Here is a 17,979-nt window from a genome sequence, read left to right as displayed (position 1 = left end):
GCGTGTGACAAACAAACCGGTTGGCCAATGGAACGTGCCACGGCACGTGCATCTATTTTTTATTTGGAATTATTTTATGGATGTTAAAATACGGTTTGACGGATCGCTTGCCGTGACGGATGGATCCGAGTATTTTAAGTTCCAACGTCCTAATATATATATATATATATATATATATATATATATATATATATATATATATATTAATATAATTTTTTATTAGCACTATCTTTTTTTTTTGGATATATGAATCCAAATAAATGTAAACTTTAATTCATGTCCACCATTCATACATAAAAAATGTTTCAAAATCTTGATTAAGCTTTTTTTTAGTGTATTTGAATATAAAAATACGCTTCTATATATAAGATCTATGTGGATAGAAGTTTGAGGGTGATCAATATATAAATCTTCTCATTTCTAATTAGTCCATTGATTTTATTAAAATATAATTTCTAACAATTATTATACTAGATTTTTTTATAATTAGAGGGATAGAACGAGGAGGACGAAAAGACTCAGATGGAGGAGCATTTAGGTATTTGATTTGAACAAGTTCGTTGATTGATCCTAATCGGTATACTGATCATAATTGGCTCATGAAACCGATTCATAGATCTAAATTCGTTCAAAAATTTATAAGGTCAAAAATAATATTTGTATATAAAAAAAAAGTGAAAAAGAAAAAAACCCTAATCATCATGCACTCTTTATCTGCATGTAGATAGAGAACAAGATGGCCCCCTAATTCAACCCTCAAAAGCTGGATCCAAGTCTTTACCCATGGCATCTAATCTCTGAGCTTTCTCTCTGAGAGCATCTCTGAAGCAGAAAAAGCACGAGCGACAGGTACACTGCTCAGGGAGAAGGCCTTTGTATCTGATGCAAAAGACTAACCAAATTGCACTCCTTGGTGCTGCCATGGCTACTGCGGCTCTCCCTCTTCGGAAGCTCTTGCTGCTTCTGATGGTCCTCCTCCTCGCCTCTGTTACTGATCTTGATATCAAGAAACAATGTTCTCGCACTTGGTGTACAGACGTCATCTGTTAACTTGCTACGTTGCTGTTCTTGCAGGTGAATCATCAGCACCATGGAGGCAGTGAATTGGCAGGTATGACGAACATGTTCTGTCGTCGTCCTCCCCAGAAAACGTGGTCTGTGGCAAAGCGTTCGGCCGGACAACCTGCACTACGCCTGCTCCATGGCGGACTGCAACCTCGTCGCGCTGCGCGTGCTTCCTCCCCGACCGACTCATTAGCCATGCTTCCGTGGCCATGAAGGAACTCCTGGAACTGCCACTTCAATGGTACTGGCCTCATCGTCCTCACCGACCCCAGTAAGCTCACATGGATATTTCTTGGCTCTTTCTTTCTTTGCTTATGATTGTTGCTTGTTCGACTGCAGGTTATGGCAAGTGCAAGCACGCCTAAGAGTTGGGTACTGTTCTAGCTATAGTCTTTCTCTTTCCCTCGGTTACTGGACGAAGTTTGAGAGAGTATGGGATTATTAGATCTGCTCTTTATTATATGTATGTGCCTACGATGCTGTTCTTCCATCTAAGGGGGGAAGAACAGTGAGATTACTGTTCCTAATCATGTGTTTGAAATCACGACTTCATTCATACCCACAAACATGACAAATCACAATGAGAGGAATGTGACGAGGCAATACAATCTCTCATTTCATGTAATTGTAACCACAAAAAATAACTCAGATCAACATAATCAAACACAAATACAATGTTACATATCCTTTACCACCTCACCATCATATGCAGATATCAATTCCTACGTATTCCTCTTCCTCCAAAACGTATCAGACCAAATACATGCATGACAGAGGAGAACAACAAATGAAGGAACCACGAGTAAGAGAAGGAGAAAACTGTGTCGCTCAGCAGAGGAAGTATCCGAAGAGGAGGACGGAGATCGAGGCAAGGACGGCAGCAGGTGCAGCGGGTGCGGTGACAGCACCGGAGGTGGGGCTGGGGGCGGGAGCATCGACCGCGGCCACCTTCTCGACCAAGGAAGAAGCCATGACCACGGCCATCATGGCCACGGTGAAAAGCACGAGCTTACGACCAGCCTCCATTGTCGGTAGCGATGGGAGTTCGGAAAGGGGGAAACGATTGGCTTGGGAAGGAAAGAGAAGCAGATGGAACTGGGAATGGCTTGATGTGGTGGAGGGAGAGAGGGAGGGGGGGTTTATATAGCGGGGAGAGGGGGTTGGGTGGGCTCTATTTTGGCGTGTTGTTTTTGCGTGGTTAGGAAGGAAGAGGCCTGACTTAGTAAGGAGGAAAGAAGCGGTCAAAGATTGCAGGAGGACGGCTGTTGATGAATTGGAACGAAATGAGTAGAGAAATGTGAATGGATGCACCAAATGAAGGCCAAGGGGCATGTTGATGACAGGTTGTGCAGGCCATAGAGAGAGAGAGAGAGAGAGAGAGAGAGAGTTCTGATTGAAGTCTTTCACCTACCATATATGCTGGAACCATAGTTTGCAAGAAGACTTGGTGCTGCTGAGATTGGCTGCCATCAGAATAATAGATTTTAAATTATGAAAAATCTTCAGGAGAATATAATATGAGAAATTAAACATCTATCCTCAAACAATCAAATGAAAATTGGCCAGATATTAACTATAAAGATACATATGCAAATTTCTCCATTTTGTAGGAATATATGCACTAAACATAAATACAGAGAGTATAAAGATCACTATGGAGAGATGTGAAAGCAATTTTGCCTCAGTAAACTCAGTATCATGAGTCATCTTAATCAAGCTGTAAAGAATGAATGCATAAAGCCAAGACGATGAGTATTTTTATTGATATGATGACAACTTATAGTTAAACAAATATCCTAAACATTGAAAAAAAGAGAAAGAATTTGCTTTGATTTTTAATCAAGGAGATGTAGACATCATTCGGTTTAGATTTTCAAATTTTATATCAATCTCACTCTCAAACACTTGATAAAGTAATGAAGATTGACAACCTCGATGGCAAGTCAAATATTGTTGGTTTACTCTGATAGTGTTTGATAGAGAAAAATAGGAGAGCAGAAAATTTCTGGCCACATATAAACTATCCACATGGTTTATTAAGCTTGTAAACAGATATCGTCTATAAGAAAAAAGAGTATATTATATCTGCAGTGAAAAATATTCCAGAAACAAGTCATTGGAAATTTGTTCATCCATTGTTACAGCTAGACATGTACATGTTTGACATACAAATGGAATTCTATATGAAATGGGCAGCCTTTGCAACAGTTTAGGTCAGGGTTAAGCTGTAGAATAAGATTAGAGTTGTTTGCAACTTGATTCATGTTGCCATCCCAGATTGGAGCCAAGGTTGCTTGACTTCCACAAATGAGTTGGCGAGGTCAAACAATATCTATAGATTCCTTCAAAGAAAAATTAAACTGGTTGAATCAAACTAAAATGAAAGTTAGAATTAAGAAACATATTGCTCGACCCAAGATCAACTCCACCTGCTAGCCAGCTAGAGTTAACCTGACCACAGTCCAACATAACAGCTAGGTTGAATGGAACCATTGGGCTTTAACCAATGTACTCACAAATATAATGATTTATAAAAAGCTGACTTTACACTGTAATTCATAGTATCAACCAATTCAAAGAGAATAGTTCAATCGTTTGCAGTACCATTTCAAGACGAAGCTAATCTTGGCCAATTCCTTTGCCCTATTGCAAGAAGTCATTCATAGCAGATAAGAATTGAACAAATGGTCAGATTCAATCAATTTTGGTCCATTCCATCCAAGGGAGGACAATTGTTACCATAGACGGATATTGCCCCTTTCAATAACCCATTTACTGTAGACATCACATTTGCTATTTATCAATACTCTAGATAATACTCATCCACCACCATGAGGAAAAGGCAAGGACAGAGGGAAAGAAAAAAAAGGACAGATAATAGCTCATTCACTTAACAGCATATAAATTAATCAGGTGTTACATGGATAAAATCCTTTGTTTTGTTTTGTCTTTGCATTATATAACACTTCATTCACATGGTGATCAGAGAAACACCAAGACTATAATGGTGCTAATTATCATCTTCAAACCTAGATGTGAATAAAATATTGGATCTTTTTGCAGGATATATCATGTACAAGCTATAATAGAATGCCAATTATGTTACAATGTACAGACTACTAAATCCCCCCCTGCCATAGGAGACACAACCCAAAATGCTTGGGAGGCAAAAACATGGGAATATTATTATCCATACAAAGTAGATTCTAATATATAAAACTAGAGAAGAGAAACAATATGGAAAGAAACTGAAAGAAGTCATGCAAATAAGAGTGATCGAATTTTTTTTGTAGTGTCCACCATATTGCTGCAACCTGAATCTATATATAAAATTGCAATTAAGACTACTACTAGTACTTGAGATGAAAAGTAAAAAAAATAAAATAAAGTTACAAAGACGATGAGGTGAACTGGGCCACGATAATTCTCCTAGATATAATAAGAGTAAACCAAGTATAGAGCACACTAGCTTAAACTTACATAGAGTTTCAAAGTCTTAAAATTATTAAACTACTCGATCTCCAACAACCTGCTTCTACAAACCAAACTTCACTCTGATAAAAATGGCTTTAACATAAATTGAGATTGGTTGTTAGAACTGTAATTATAAACAACAGTGAAGTACTTTACATTAGTAGCTAATTTAGCGACAAATTCATGGTAGGATATTCCCAACTTGTGCCGAATTATTTGGGAAGGAATAATACTTTACAGGACCCAAGCAGTAGCTGTAGATTGGATATTAGTGACTAAGAAATAGTCATTTATACTTCTAAGTAGCAACTAACATAACCTTCTTTCTGATAGATTCTTTTTATATGAATATATGTAGCAAGTGACTTGGGACATGATCTTTTATAATCCTCTCTTAAATCCTAGACATATCTTCCATGTTCTTAAGTGTATAAAACTCCCACCAATATGGGGTATAGGGAGGGGATATTGTAATTGAATTTACTCCTAAGAGACTGATTCCGTGATCCGAATCCTTACCACCTAGATTGCATAGTAGCATTTTTACTATGACACCAAGGTCCATCATCAACTTCTATAAGTTACATTAAAAGAAAAAAAGTTTAATGCCGACTTAATCATTGCAATCAAGGCATGTTGTTTCCTGCGATGATATCCATAATAGCCATTGACGTATTCAATTGTTCTTATATTTCACCACTAATTGAAAGACTTGATATGCTGTCTGCCATGTGAATGAGAAATGTGTCATACGAAAAGAAAAAATGCAAAAGGAAAAGAACCTCTTCATCAAAGAAAACTTCATGAGGCTTCGACTAGGTTAACACGACACCTTCAATGGTTACAGTCTTTGCATCAACATTGACTAATACATGAAGTCAACGAATGGAAGACAGATTTGATTACCAGAAGATTGTAGAGAATCTAACAAAGCAAAGATTTAGGAAATTATGGCGAAGAAAATTGCAAGCTCAAATGGCTGAGATGGTGCATGGTGTTTAATGCTCTTAATCAGCTAACTTATTGGTGAACGGCCAACCCGCTTCTCAGTGCTAGTATTCCTTTGTATCATTTCACCAACACATAGTAGTTTCAGATGCTCTGCATCATCTACATGCCAACATGAGTGATGCTCTTTGCCTTTATAATCGTCTGCAGCCTCGTAGATTCTCTCGTTCTCAAATTGAATGACAAAGAAGAGAAGGTGGAGCGAGACAAATTGGAGAGGAAGAAAAGAAGAAGCCAAAAAAGATCGCACCTTGGGAAGATTAGAAGGCGACGCCGAAGAGGGCAGACTTCTTTCCGAGGCAATTGAAGTGGTCGAGCAATTCCTCCATCGAGGCAGGGGTGCGAAGGCGGCAGTCGTCCGGCCAACGGCGTGGCGGAGAGCGACGCTCCGGCGGCTGCCGCCGAGCACGAAGGCCCCGCAGATTCTGACACCGCTGGGGATGCCGATCACAGAGGCTCGAGGGCGGACAGCGCACACATTGGTAACCGAACTTTGTCACCGGCTTAGAACACGAGTTAGAGAACGGGAGGCAATCATGGAGAAGGATGTGGTGGGCCGGAGTGGAACGTTCGTGGTTATGGGTCGACTCCTTTGTCGGGATCTAAATCGTTACTCCAGACGGGACACGAATCAATTCAAATATATAGCGTCTAATAATAAGTATGATTAGAAAAAAGAAAGCTTGAAACCCCCCTTTTTTTTTAAATATATATCTTTCAAATGATTAAATTTCGTATTTACCCATTAAAATTTTATTTTATTATACATAAAAACTTCATATATGATATTAATACCCTTTAAAAACTCATTTTAAATTAAAATAAATATTAAAAAAATATATATATTTTTTTAACTCAAATTAGCTAATTTTTTATCGGATAAATGTTTACTTGTTCTTTACGAAATAAATTAAAATTTAAATTTAAATACAGAAAAACTAGTAGATGAATAAATGAAACATAGATTGTAGAGAGCTTAATTGAGCTTAATTTTATATTTCCAATTGAAGTATTAAAAAATTAGTTGTAAAAAAAATCAGTGATGTATATAGAAATTTTGAACATAATACATGTGGTGTGCTCACCGTCCGGTGTGGATAACCTAATAGGCGCCAAAACAGAACAAAATAGGAAACGAAGCATTTCCTATAGCCAGCATCTATCATCTACTCGTCCATGCGAAAACCTACGGTCCAAATTGCGGCTCAAACAGCTCTATTAATCTCTCGCCGATATGTGGCTGGTTGGTACACGCACAAGCCAAGCAAGAAGTAGAGGAAGAAGAGGAGGAGAAAGAACTGGGTGGGTGAGATTTTGGAGCTGCTCCTCTCGTAAGCCTTCCTCTGCTCTTCCATCTGCTTTTCCTTGGAATCCCGCGTTATCATCGGTCTTGCGAGAGGGAAACAGCGAGGAGATCTGTAAAGCTGTCTCTTTTGGTCGTTTCCCGCTGTCTCTCGGCAGAAAGATCAGATCTTGGAGTGGGAGAAGGGCGTTTTGTGGTTGTCTTTTGCTTGAGACTAACCGGAGGGAGGGGGCTTCTTTTGTGCAGATGGAGAAGGAATCGAAGGAGCAGAGAGGTGCCCCTCTAAGAGCGGCTCCTCCGGAGCCTGATTTCCCCTTGCAGTGGGGAAGCCGCAAGCGCCTCCGTTGCGTCAAGGTCAGGGACGAGGGCTCCCCGGCTAAATCCGACGGCCGGAGGCGGGCTACGTCCCGGATCAACCGCCGCGTTGTCACCGGAGGCGACAAGGACTTCCCCACGCCGCGGTTTCACCGCCCTGCCCAACTCCCCCACAGGTAAATCGACCAGACGAACTAAAAAGGAGAGATTTTGGTTTCGTTCTAGGCGTCTCCGGTGAGGAAATAGACTAATAAATGCCCGGATTTCTCGGCAGGCGGTCGGAGTCTGCTGGGAGCGAGAATCGGAGGTCGCGCTCTGTGTCGTTGTCGCCGGAGAAGGAGGACCGCTGCTACACCACGAGGGGTTCGGTGGCGCACGGCTGCGAGGGGGAGAACGGGGCCGGCGGCGGAGTCGGGGATGAGAGAGGCGCCGCGGTGCTGCCCAGGTTCTTCGTCTCGCTGTCGAACAAGGAGAAGGAGGAGGATTTCATGGCCATGAAGGGGTGTAAGCTGCCTCAGAGACCCAAGAAGAGGTCCAAGTTCGTCCAAAAATGCATACTTGTATGGCTCGTCTCTTCCCTCTCGCCTCCCTTGACATATAAATTGGGCAAATTTTGGATCTTCTTTCCCTTATTTTCATACAAGTAGGATTAAGGCTTTCTTTCCTTTGTTTTCTTGTTGGATTCGGCGCAGTTGGTGAGTCCAGGGGCATGGCTCTCAGATCTTTCTCAGGAGAGGTATGAGGTGAGGGAGAAGAAGGGATCGAGAAAGGTATATATTATCTTTGAACTTACAACAAATCTTCTCTCTTGCTCTTCCTCCTTACCTCAATATAGTTCAGTAAAGTTCCTATTGAATTGTTTCTTTGGTTCTGAACATGATGCCCGAAGAGCTTAATTTTCACTTATGATTTCTTGTTTTGCAGAGGAGGAGAGGATTGAAGGCTATGTGTATGGAGAGTGATTCAGAATGAATCAAAGGGGGTGAGGAGGACCTTTTTATTTTTTTGTAGTTTATTTGATGAATAAAACTTGCTCATTAAGCCTGAAATGTTCCCCCTTACACTCTATCAAGAGGACCAAGTTTGACTTTTGGGCAGACATGTGTTCCCAGTAATCTCTGGTTTGCTTCCACCTACAAATGATGAATTATATGCAGGAAGGTTTTGTTTGATGAGAAAGTATATTATCATTACTGCTCTGCACTTCATTCCTCAGAAGAAGAAAAAACTGAGTGTGTTGAGCAACAATTTGTGATGGAGGCTTCACTTCTTTCCTAAAGAAGTGAAGTGCTCAGCTTCTATGATGTGAATCAAAAGATAGACTAAGAATTTGCTTGGTATTGCCAATGTGAAATTGAAGTTGAGCTATGGCCCCTACCAAGGGATCTCATCAATCCATTCTACTAAAGCAAAATATTAATATCTAGATTATTATGTTCCAAATATTTTTTTATTTATTTCATGCATAGGTAAATGATGAATGAATATTATTATCCGTCGTCAAGATCTTTATCAATTAAGTTAATTGATATTTTTAAAATATCGAATAAAGTTTCAATACTTGATAGGTGTATTACCACATCATTATTTTATTTTATGTGTTGATGAAAAAACTATGTAGATGTCAAAAAGAAGGATACATGCGACTTCTAAATTTAGTAGGTTGGATTGATTTGAAAGCAATTTTCAACTTTGAAATAAAGCTTTATGGATACTTGTATTTTGGTCAGCTGCTTTCCAAATTTATGCTTTATACTTCCAGCTCACCTAATACCTCCATGGCTCTTCTCCTTTCTCTGTCATGGTTACAGTTGACCTACAGAGTCACCAGCAACATCAACACAAAGATGAAACTTGAAAGCAACTCTGAGTGCAAAGGATTTGGAATTCAATTTGTATTGGTCTTTATCACCTGTAACTTAGCCTTGAAGAAACTGAGTCTTTAGAGCTTTGACATTTTGTTTCCTCTCTCTCATACATCACCATGTGCACACATAGAGCTTTGCCAATTGATGTGCCTCTACACCCCCAATAAGATCTCCTTTGGTATGACCAGTGATAAGAGTGAGAAAAGATTGCATAAATTGATATATCTTATGTATCATATTGGCAAGAAATACTCCATCATCAACTTTTTCTTTCTTTCTTGTTATTTTTTCTTTTTATGTTCGTGGATTAGAATGAAACAAAGCATAGACTTATTGATCATTTTATTGTCATTAAGTTCTGTGAAAAGAAATATATTTTTAATTAAATTTAAAGTATTTATATATTTATTTATTATGTACTAAATCTAAATTATGAGGTTTCGAACTATTAATGTTGGGTCAGTGATTAGTACATGACAAGACTATTTTAAGCTTCAGTTACCTTAAACCATAGTATGTGGATTTAGTAGACCAATATTTTTTATGTAAATATATATTAGATGAGATTTTTGAATCTATTTTGATAAATAAATTTAATATACAAAAGATGAACATAAAAAATCAGAAATATATGAATGTAAATTTTTTTAGGTAATTTAGTAATTATGTCAAAATTGTACATGAATAGGGTTGTGTGTGGGGAGAGATATGGTTGCTATTTTTTTTCTTTTTAAAGAAAAGGGAAATAATATAATAAGATAAAAGAAAACGTAACGGAAGAGGCAAACGGAGAGAGAAAGAGAGTGGAGTGGAGGCGGCGTAGAGGGGATGACGACCGTGCTGCGAACGCCACCCGTCCGCTTGCCCTCCTTCGTCTCCCCCTTCGTCAATCGCTTGCCGTTTACTAAACCGCTGTCCCATTCAGCGAAGCTCTCTTCTCCTTCACGCCGCCGCCTCTTCGCCGCCTTCTCCCCCCGCGCCATGGCCTCGTCCGCCTCGCCGTCCTCCTCCCAGGTCAACAGAATCCCTCGGATTTGGATAAGCTATCGATTCTTTTTCTTCCCCGATCAATCGTGTTCTGAGGTCAGTCTACCGATCGATTTGCGATCAATTTTCACCTCAGATGGCGGCGCCAGGTGATGTGACGGGGGTTTCGGATGCCTTCGAGAAGATTCGTGCTCATCAGGTGTGTATTTCCAGTTGATTATTTGGATGATCATTATGTGTTTCATGTGTGTGGGCAAGTTTAATATGGTGTCAATGAGGATGATCATTCTGATATGTAAGAAATTACTTTTGAATTTCTTATCGAAGTTCGTTGGTGCTTGATCAGTTATATTGAGTGTGCAATTGTTAAAAATGCTAGTGGCTTGAGAACATTATCAAGGACTAAAGAGAACAAAAATTGAGAAGCAAGCTTAAATGCAGCATAATAAGATACAAGTAGCTTGGTCTTATCGTTGAACTCATGGAAATTCACCATAAATAGTTTGTAACTTGGTATGTGAAGATGGCATCAATATGGTGGTTACGTTTTCTTGAATGATATGCAATTGACGGTAATTGACACACATTAAGTTTTGTAATTGTGTGCGTCATGAATTGATTAAATTTTCTCTTTTATTGTAGGAAGCTGCTGCTCGACTTTCTCCTGTTGAAGAAATACGAACACTACTTGATCTCAGGACTCGGGGCATGCTCTCTACCTTTTCTCAGGTGGATTGGTGTAATCAATCAGTTTATTAAATTTATATGTTGTTATCCTATGCTAATTGTATCTTTATTCAACCACTTTGAACTCGATAAATAAACTTTTGAATTTAATCAATGATTTTTTTTTTTCAAATCTTGGTTTGTTAAAATTAACTTGTGCCATGAAAAGATACCACACTGTTGTTGCTGTTCATTGCTTTTGCTCTTTTGGTATTTCGGTAATTGGAAACTGAAGAACCTCTGTTGACTCTGTCGGTGTCTATTATGTCTGACAGTTGTATTGTTGTTGACTTAATTCCCTGCTCATGAAAAAATTTTCATAAGTTTGATGTACACTAGAAAAACTATGTATCATATAATCAATGTGACATACTGGCGTCTTTCCTTATCTCGTAACAAAAATTATTTAGCATTACCGATAATTCTCCATTAGCTGCTTGTTGACAACTTTGGCATATGTCCATTTCAGCTTTAAGTACTGAACAATATATCTATTAGGTATACTTAAACAGGAGGTGCACTTTTTTTCTTGTGAAGACTGGTGTGTGCCTCCTAATATGCATTTCGTTTTCTTTCTTTCTATACATTCATCATTGATTTTGTAGGATTAAGACTTAAGTTATGCTTACGTTGTTCATATTCCTGTATGTGCTCTTATTGATCTACTTTATCTTGTGGTTACATGTACAAGTTTGTATACGTATAAATCTGTGCATATGTCCATATTTCGTTATCAGTGTTGTTCGGACTTCTTCTGTGCACAGCGACTTTTGCAAGGAACAGTCTTGGTGGAGAAAATGTAGGGTTGAAAATATTTCTCAGTGATATCTGAACCGGAACTTAGTGCTAAAAATATTTCTTCTGAGCAATGGATCATATAGTTCATTCCATGTTATTCAATTCAAGCTTTTGAAAGCCAATTAACGTCAGACATAAGCTACGTACTTACATGTGCAGGTCCACGAGGGTTATCCTTCCGGATCCATGGTTGATTTTGCATGTGATCATGATGGTTCTCCCATACTATCAGTCAGTAGCTTAGCTGTCCATTCAAAGGTTTGATAACTAGATAATTTCCTCTGTGGATAACTTTACGGCATTCTACTTCTCGTTTTTTGTTTCCTTAAGGTTTTTCTTTTACAGTATTTTAATGGAAAATTATTTGATGCATGCAGAATTTGTTGGCAAATCCTAAGTGCTCATTGCTTGTAGCAAAGGATCCTGAAGATAGGACTGATATAGTTGTCACCATATATGGGGATGCTGTTCCGGTTTGTAAAATTTTCTCTTTCTTCTTCCGTAAAGTGTTTGGGTGGATGATGTTCACTTAGCACTGTTTGACTAGAGTATGTAATCGTATCCGGATTACCCAAGAGACACACAGGATTGTCTTTGTTCGGGGAAATGCCTTTATTTCATTGGTTCTGCAGCCTTGAATGTCACTTAATAATTCCAATTTCCAGAGACCTCTTAGGTTCTCACTTTTATAAGCTTTCAAGTCATTAATGTTATTGAATATTGCAACCTAAGTAATAAAGAGTTATAAGGATTAAATGTGTATTGGAAAATAAATGCATTTTTCAATGCCCATTTGTTATGTGCCTGTTAATTTTCTACAGTTCTCCTTTTTATATAGTAGTCAATTATGATAACTTCACTTGCAGTCTAGACTCTAAAGTGCCTAAAGCCATATCATTTCCTAAGATAACATAGATTTCCAGTATGTGACATAAGACTCGTTTGCTATGCCTGTTCGTAACTTCTGAGTTGCATATTTTATAATCTTGTTGTGGTAAAATGCACTGTTTTTCTAGTTATTTTTCTTCTTTTCTCACACAACATTGCCCTATTATTGAGACCTCTTGGTTCAAATTTTCTGCAACATAACCTTCTTGTTAGGTTTCTGAAGATGATAATGAAGCTGCACGTACTGCTTATCTAAGAAGACATCCAGACGCATTTTGGGTAATTGTCAACTTTTTAAAATCCATTATGCATTTGCAGTTCTGTCTTTTTCGTGGAGGTAAGGAAATAGATATTTTTTCTATCAAAGGTTGACTTTGGTGACTTCAGTTTCATCCACATCAAACCAAAATATGTGCGCTATGTTTCTGGCGTTGCCACGGCTCTACTGGGATCGGGAGGTAATCCACATGTTGGTATTATGATTTTGATTGGTTTCTCAGCCCCAAATCTCAAACCTCTTGTGGAGGCTGAGACTCAGCTTAGTTAATTATACATTCAAATTTCATGTCATATATGTTGCTCATAATGATTTTGTCACTAGAATTTGATGGTGAGGAATATAAAGCTGCCAAAGTTGATCCAATATCTCAATTTACAAAGCCTATCACGGTATTCTAACCCTCATTTCTTCAGTTCCTGGGTATTCTTATTACTAACTTGTTCTTCCTTTGCTAGTCCCACATGAATAGGGATCATCAAGAAGATACAAAAGCCATTGTACAACATTCAACCTCAGTAAAGGTAATTAAAGAAAAACTATATTTTCCTGATGAATTTTTTTGTGAGAAGAGCTGCATTTATGTGCTTGTGTGGCTAGGATTACCTAAATGTTTGTCTTTTCTGTTCACTTAGGACCTAATCTAAGAATGATGTTTTCAGGTGGACTTTGCTCACATGCAAGATGTGGATAGCCTTGGCTTCAATGTAAAGGTGGTAGCTCATTTGAGTGTGTTTATGATTCTTCTTTCTATATAATGGGTTTAATGCTCTCTTTTATCTTTCTCCATATATGATACTTGCTGAGAACCAAAATATGCAAAATACATTATCTATAACATACTAAAGGTGTTGACTCTTAAGCTTGTGACTACAGCAGCAAAATTTCATGGTAAGGTGGACTGAGAAATGGCACTCCATACCTAGTTGCTTAGACTATGTGGGTTTGTAGAATCAACTGAAGGCCTTCATATCATTTACTAAAATAGTGTGAAAATGGTATTTACATGGAATGTGCAACCAAACAGAAAGTTAAAGTTGTGCTATTTAATGTTTATAATAAATTTACATCAGCTTCAATTAGGTAAAACATTTGTATATCTGATGGACCAATATTAGAAATATAATAGAATACATAGGAGAAGGACCGAAGATAACTGCAGACAAAGAGAGGCCTTTAGTGCCAAATTGATAATGCTCTGCATCCGAGTTATGAGCACTGATCTAAATCGAATTTGTCAACCTCTGAGACTGGTTTAATACCAAGATATTGAGCAGAATTACCGACTTGTACCACCCAGTATCACCACAAAAATGTAAGCAGTATACCAAGCTACCAAGTCGTATGCTTCGTTATCAATGCTTTGTTAGATGGTAAATAGTCCTACTGGCATTTTAAACCATGCCCTTTTTTGGTAGTATTGCCATAGTAGTTACTCATTAGGATAACAATTTTTAATCTCATTATAATACTGTTTGCATGACTTTTACCTGGGAGAGCAAAATAAGAAGAAGAACAATGGAAGCTGCCACTTTTAACTATTTTTTCTTCTTGACCAAAAAATATTGTTTACTTTTCTGTTTATGTTTCTGACCAAAAAAATTAAACTATGGCCTGCAGCCTGACAATTTTGCAGATTAATGTGGTGCAACTTTAGGTTTCATGGGTTTCAGCCAACAGCGCTTACGAGCCCAGCTTCACAATGCTCTTTTAGCTGTTTATCCATCCAGACTCTTCTAATTCTTTAAGGAGTCATTTCCATAAGGGATATGGTCAGCAACGGGAATGAAATCAAAGCTTGTGGCAATGGAACCACAATGATTCCCCAAATCGACTCAGACAGGGTTTAATCATATGTTCTGGGCCAGGATTGTAAACTATAATATTTCTCAACATAATCCAATTAATCAGTGACATCGAGCCTTTACATGAATGGCACAATGGACTCAGTGAAGTGTCTCTGAATCCAATTCCTTACACTTTGTAGTTCAGTCCAAGCCTATCGATCTGAACTCCTTTGGATTTGATATTGGAAGTTTGGAACTTCTTCTGAACATCTGGAAGCGTCTGGTATTATCAGACAAGTTTGTATTATTTGTATGCTGTTTATTGTATTCATCAAGTAACATCCCTTGGGCAAGAATATTTTAATTATCAAAGGAACCCTATCATTAGGCCGATACATGTCAGAATTATGTTCTAAGTTTTAATAGTCTCAGACAAAGCATACAAATCATTGTAAATTGCACTTCAACATTTTCTGTCATGAAATTTAGGAAGTTGCTAATAACAGCATAGTGGTCACTTGTGCAACAAACTAGAGATTGTCTACACTGTGATTAGCTAATATATAATTATTTAAGAATTTACCAATATTGTTAGCGAAAAGAGCTGCTTCCATGAGGTGGCTGAAATGACAAAACTTAATTTGTTAGATTCTCTCCTTTGGAATCAATATCTGAACTGTCAGAAGTATGAGTATGATGTTCTGTTAACTGCGGACTACATGAATCCTTTTTCTTGGTTATGTTATTTGAAAGAATTATATTGTTATTTTCATGTGTTTTCATTCATGAAAACAACATTTTGCATACAAGGGTACAGTTGCATATGTATTCTCTGCGTGGCAGGAATTTTGTGCTTAAACTGATTAGTTGGGCATTTTATACCAAATATTATTTGCTCTGATTATCCTTGAGACAAATTTCTATTTCCATCTTTATGCTTAGTGTATCAAAGGATGTTCTCTTACTTTGTATCTTCACTGAAGACTGAAGCTGTGGCACATCTTTTATGCAGGCTGGTTATCAAGGAAGTACTTTGAAACTTCGCATCCCATTCCCTAGACGTGCTCAAGACAGGAAGTAGGTCATGTTTAGTGATTTTGCAAATTCTAATTTTCACATGCTAAAGCATTTTGGCAACTTTAGACCCATGAAATCATCAATTTGCCCTGTTTCTTAGTTTAATTAATTGCCTTAAGAAAGTTCCCTTGCGGATCTGAGCTTATTACCTTGACCAAGTTTTCTTGTTTTGTTGTAGGGATGTGAAGACTCTTATAGTGGAAATGCTTCAAGCTGCTAAATCAAACGAGGGACTGTCATAGGTTTGGTAACAGGTGATGTATATTATTGGATCAGGCTTATTTATCAGTTCCTTATTTGGACACAAAATTGATCTTAAGAACACTCCCAAATCTTTTATTATATAGCCATGAGCATCTCTGGGGAAAAGAAATACTGGAACAAGTAATCATAATACTGATAATCGTGGCAAATTTATTTATTTATTCTTGGTATCATTCATTCATGCGGCACTTGCTTTTTGGTTTGGTGAACAAGAGTAGAAGGGAATCTAGTTTGGAAGGAACGCAAAGATATCAAAATTTTCTTTACGCAGCACGAATTAAGAAATCTGAATCGGAGTGGCCTAGATATTGGTAAACACTTTTTGGTGAACTAGAGTAGAAAGGAATCTAGTTTGGAAGGAACACAAAGATATCAAAATTTTCTTTACGCAGCACGAGTTAAGAAATCTGAATTGGAGTGGCCTAGATATAGGTAAACACTTTTTGGTGAACTAGAGTAGAAAGGAATCTAGTTTGGAAGGAACACAATGATATCAAAATTTTCTTTTCGCAAAACAAATTGAGAAGTTTAAATCGGAGTGGCATAGATATTGGTAAACACTTTTTGGTGAACAAGAGTAGAAAGGAATCTAGTTTGGAAGGAACATAATGATATCAAAATTTTCTTTTCACAAAACAAATTAAGAAGTTTAAATCGGAGTGGCATAGATATTGGTAAACACTTTTTTGTGAACAAGAGTAGAAAGGAATCTAGTTTGGAAGGAACACAATGATATCAAAATTTTCTTTTCGCAAAACAAACTATGAAGTTTGAATCCGAGTGCCATAGATATTGATAAACACTTTTTGGTGAACAAGAGTAGAAAGGAATCTAGTTTGGAAGGAACACAATGATATCAAAATTTTCTTTTCGCAAAACAAATTAAGAAGTTTGAATCGGAGTGGCATAGATATTGGTAAACACTTTTTTGTGAACAAGAGTAGAAAGGAATCTAGTTTGGAAGGAACACAATGATATCAAAATTTTCTTTTCGCAGCACAAATTAAGAAGTCTGAATCGAAGTGGCATAGATACTGGTAGTGTTTACAAAGATCAAAATAACATTATTTTGAGCTGAAGAAAAAAATAAAGGAAACGTCAGAAAAGCCAACTGCTACATTATTGCATTGCATAGACGACTCATACATTCTTATTGGATCTTTTCTCGTGGATACTGCAGGAAAAGGTGATTATGATGCTGCGCTCTCAAATGAACTGCTATTATCGGGAGTCGATGAGGAGGAAATAACATTACGAGCGGTGTGACTGAAACAAATATATTAAAGGATAAACAGTGGTGGTCGATATGTGTCTATGTGAACCAGAAAGCTGTGAAAAGTCCTCTCTTTATCCTGAGACAAAAAGTATCATTTGTGCCGTGCTTCATGCACCATTAATTCTAACACACTTCACGGTGACCATGAAAAGAGTATGATGCTACAGGAGGCAACAATAATGTCAGCCGTTCAACAAAGATCAAGTGGTTGTGAGCGATAAGAATATTGCCAACTTTGTCGGCCACTTCATTCCTTTTGTCAGCATCCCGACTTACAAAGATCAAGCGAACCACTCGTCCGTAATCGGAACAAACACCTTTCCTAGTATAACCTAGAAATGACCAATCAAGAATGCTCACCAACCTGGCGTTGTCGCTTCAATGTTAGGGTTAATAATTAAAATTTATCTTTTTAATATTTTATATTTAGATTTTAAAAATTTATATTAAAATTTATATAGTTATAAAAGTGAAATATTTAGTTCAATTTACTCTAACCTCGTTAGTTTTATCAATGAAAATACGAACGATAGGTAAAAAGATAATTTTAATATCTCAATTATGTTTTCAATAGTGACGACGGACGATGGTGTTGTTGGGACTCATAGGTGATTATTGTAGATGAGATGAAAGAGCGATGACGAGAAGAACGACAAAGGGAGAGAAGGAAGAGGACGATGCAGACGTCAACGTTCTGCATCTACATCGATGTTGCATAGTAACTACATTGGCGCTAACGCAAATGCAGAACGCAACCTTCCTTTATTAGGTCTACGATGTCTCTGTCCATGACACTAACGCAAATGCAGAATGCAACCTTCCTTTATTAGGTCTACGATGTCTCTGTCCATGACACTAACTTCTTT

The 17,979-nt window shown here is 37.7% G+C and overlaps 2 protein-coding genes and 1 non-coding gene across 3 annotated transcripts; 2 read left to right on the top strand and 1 right to left on the bottom strand.

The window, feature by feature from the left end:
• Positions 1 to 1,657: 1,657 nt before the first annotated feature.
• Positions 1,658 to 6,067, bottom strand: LOC103984972 (uncharacterized). Its single transcript, XR_010513440.1, has 2 exons — positions 5,798 to 6,067; positions 1,658 to 2,528 (listed from the first exon to the last, which is right to left on the bottom strand). It is a non-coding gene; the product is annotated as an uncharacterized LOC103984972 (transcript).
• A 652-nt stretch (positions 6,068 to 6,719) lies between these two features.
• Positions 6,720 to 8,264, top strand: LOC135673774 (uncharacterized). The gene is made up of 5 exons (XM_065183056.1): positions 6,720 to 6,878; positions 7,097 to 7,341; positions 7,440 to 7,725; positions 7,858 to 7,935; positions 8,090 to 8,264. Exons 2-5 carry the CDS (start codon positions 7,097 to 7,099, stop codon positions 8,135 to 8,137), a joined length of 657 nt encoding a protein of 218 aa, XP_065039128.1. The 5' UTR covers positions 6,720 to 6,878; the 3' UTR covers positions 8,138 to 8,264.
• A 1,539-nt stretch (positions 8,265 to 9,803) lies between these two features.
• Positions 9,804 to 17,255, top strand: LOC135673773 (uncharacterized). The gene is made up of 13 exons (XM_065183055.1): positions 9,804 to 10,047; positions 10,157 to 10,219; positions 10,663 to 10,749; positions 11,704 to 11,802; positions 11,922 to 12,017; positions 12,646 to 12,711; positions 12,800 to 12,890; positions 13,034 to 13,101; positions 13,168 to 13,233; positions 13,372 to 13,422; positions 15,509 to 15,573; positions 15,752 to 15,827; positions 17,018 to 17,255. The coding sequence occupies exons 1-12, from the start codon at positions 9,862 to 9,864 to the stop codon at positions 15,813 to 15,815; spliced, it is 1,002 nt and encodes a 333-aa protein (XP_065039127.1). The 5' UTR covers positions 9,804 to 9,861; the 3' UTR covers positions 15,816 to 15,827; positions 17,018 to 17,255.
• Positions 17,256 to 17,979: the final 724 nt, after the last annotated feature.

Source organism: Musa acuminata, chromosome BXJ1-5 (assembly GCF_036884655.1).
Source record: "Musa acuminata AAA Group cultivar baxijiao chromosome BXJ1-5, Cavendish_Baxijiao_AAA, whole genome shotgun sequence".
Lineage (NCBI taxonomy): Eukaryota > Viridiplantae > Streptophyta > Magnoliopsida > Zingiberales > Musaceae > Musa > Musa acuminata.
The sequence above is the reverse complement of the archived record's forward strand: the minus strand, read 5'-3'. Positions and strand labels throughout refer to the sequence as shown.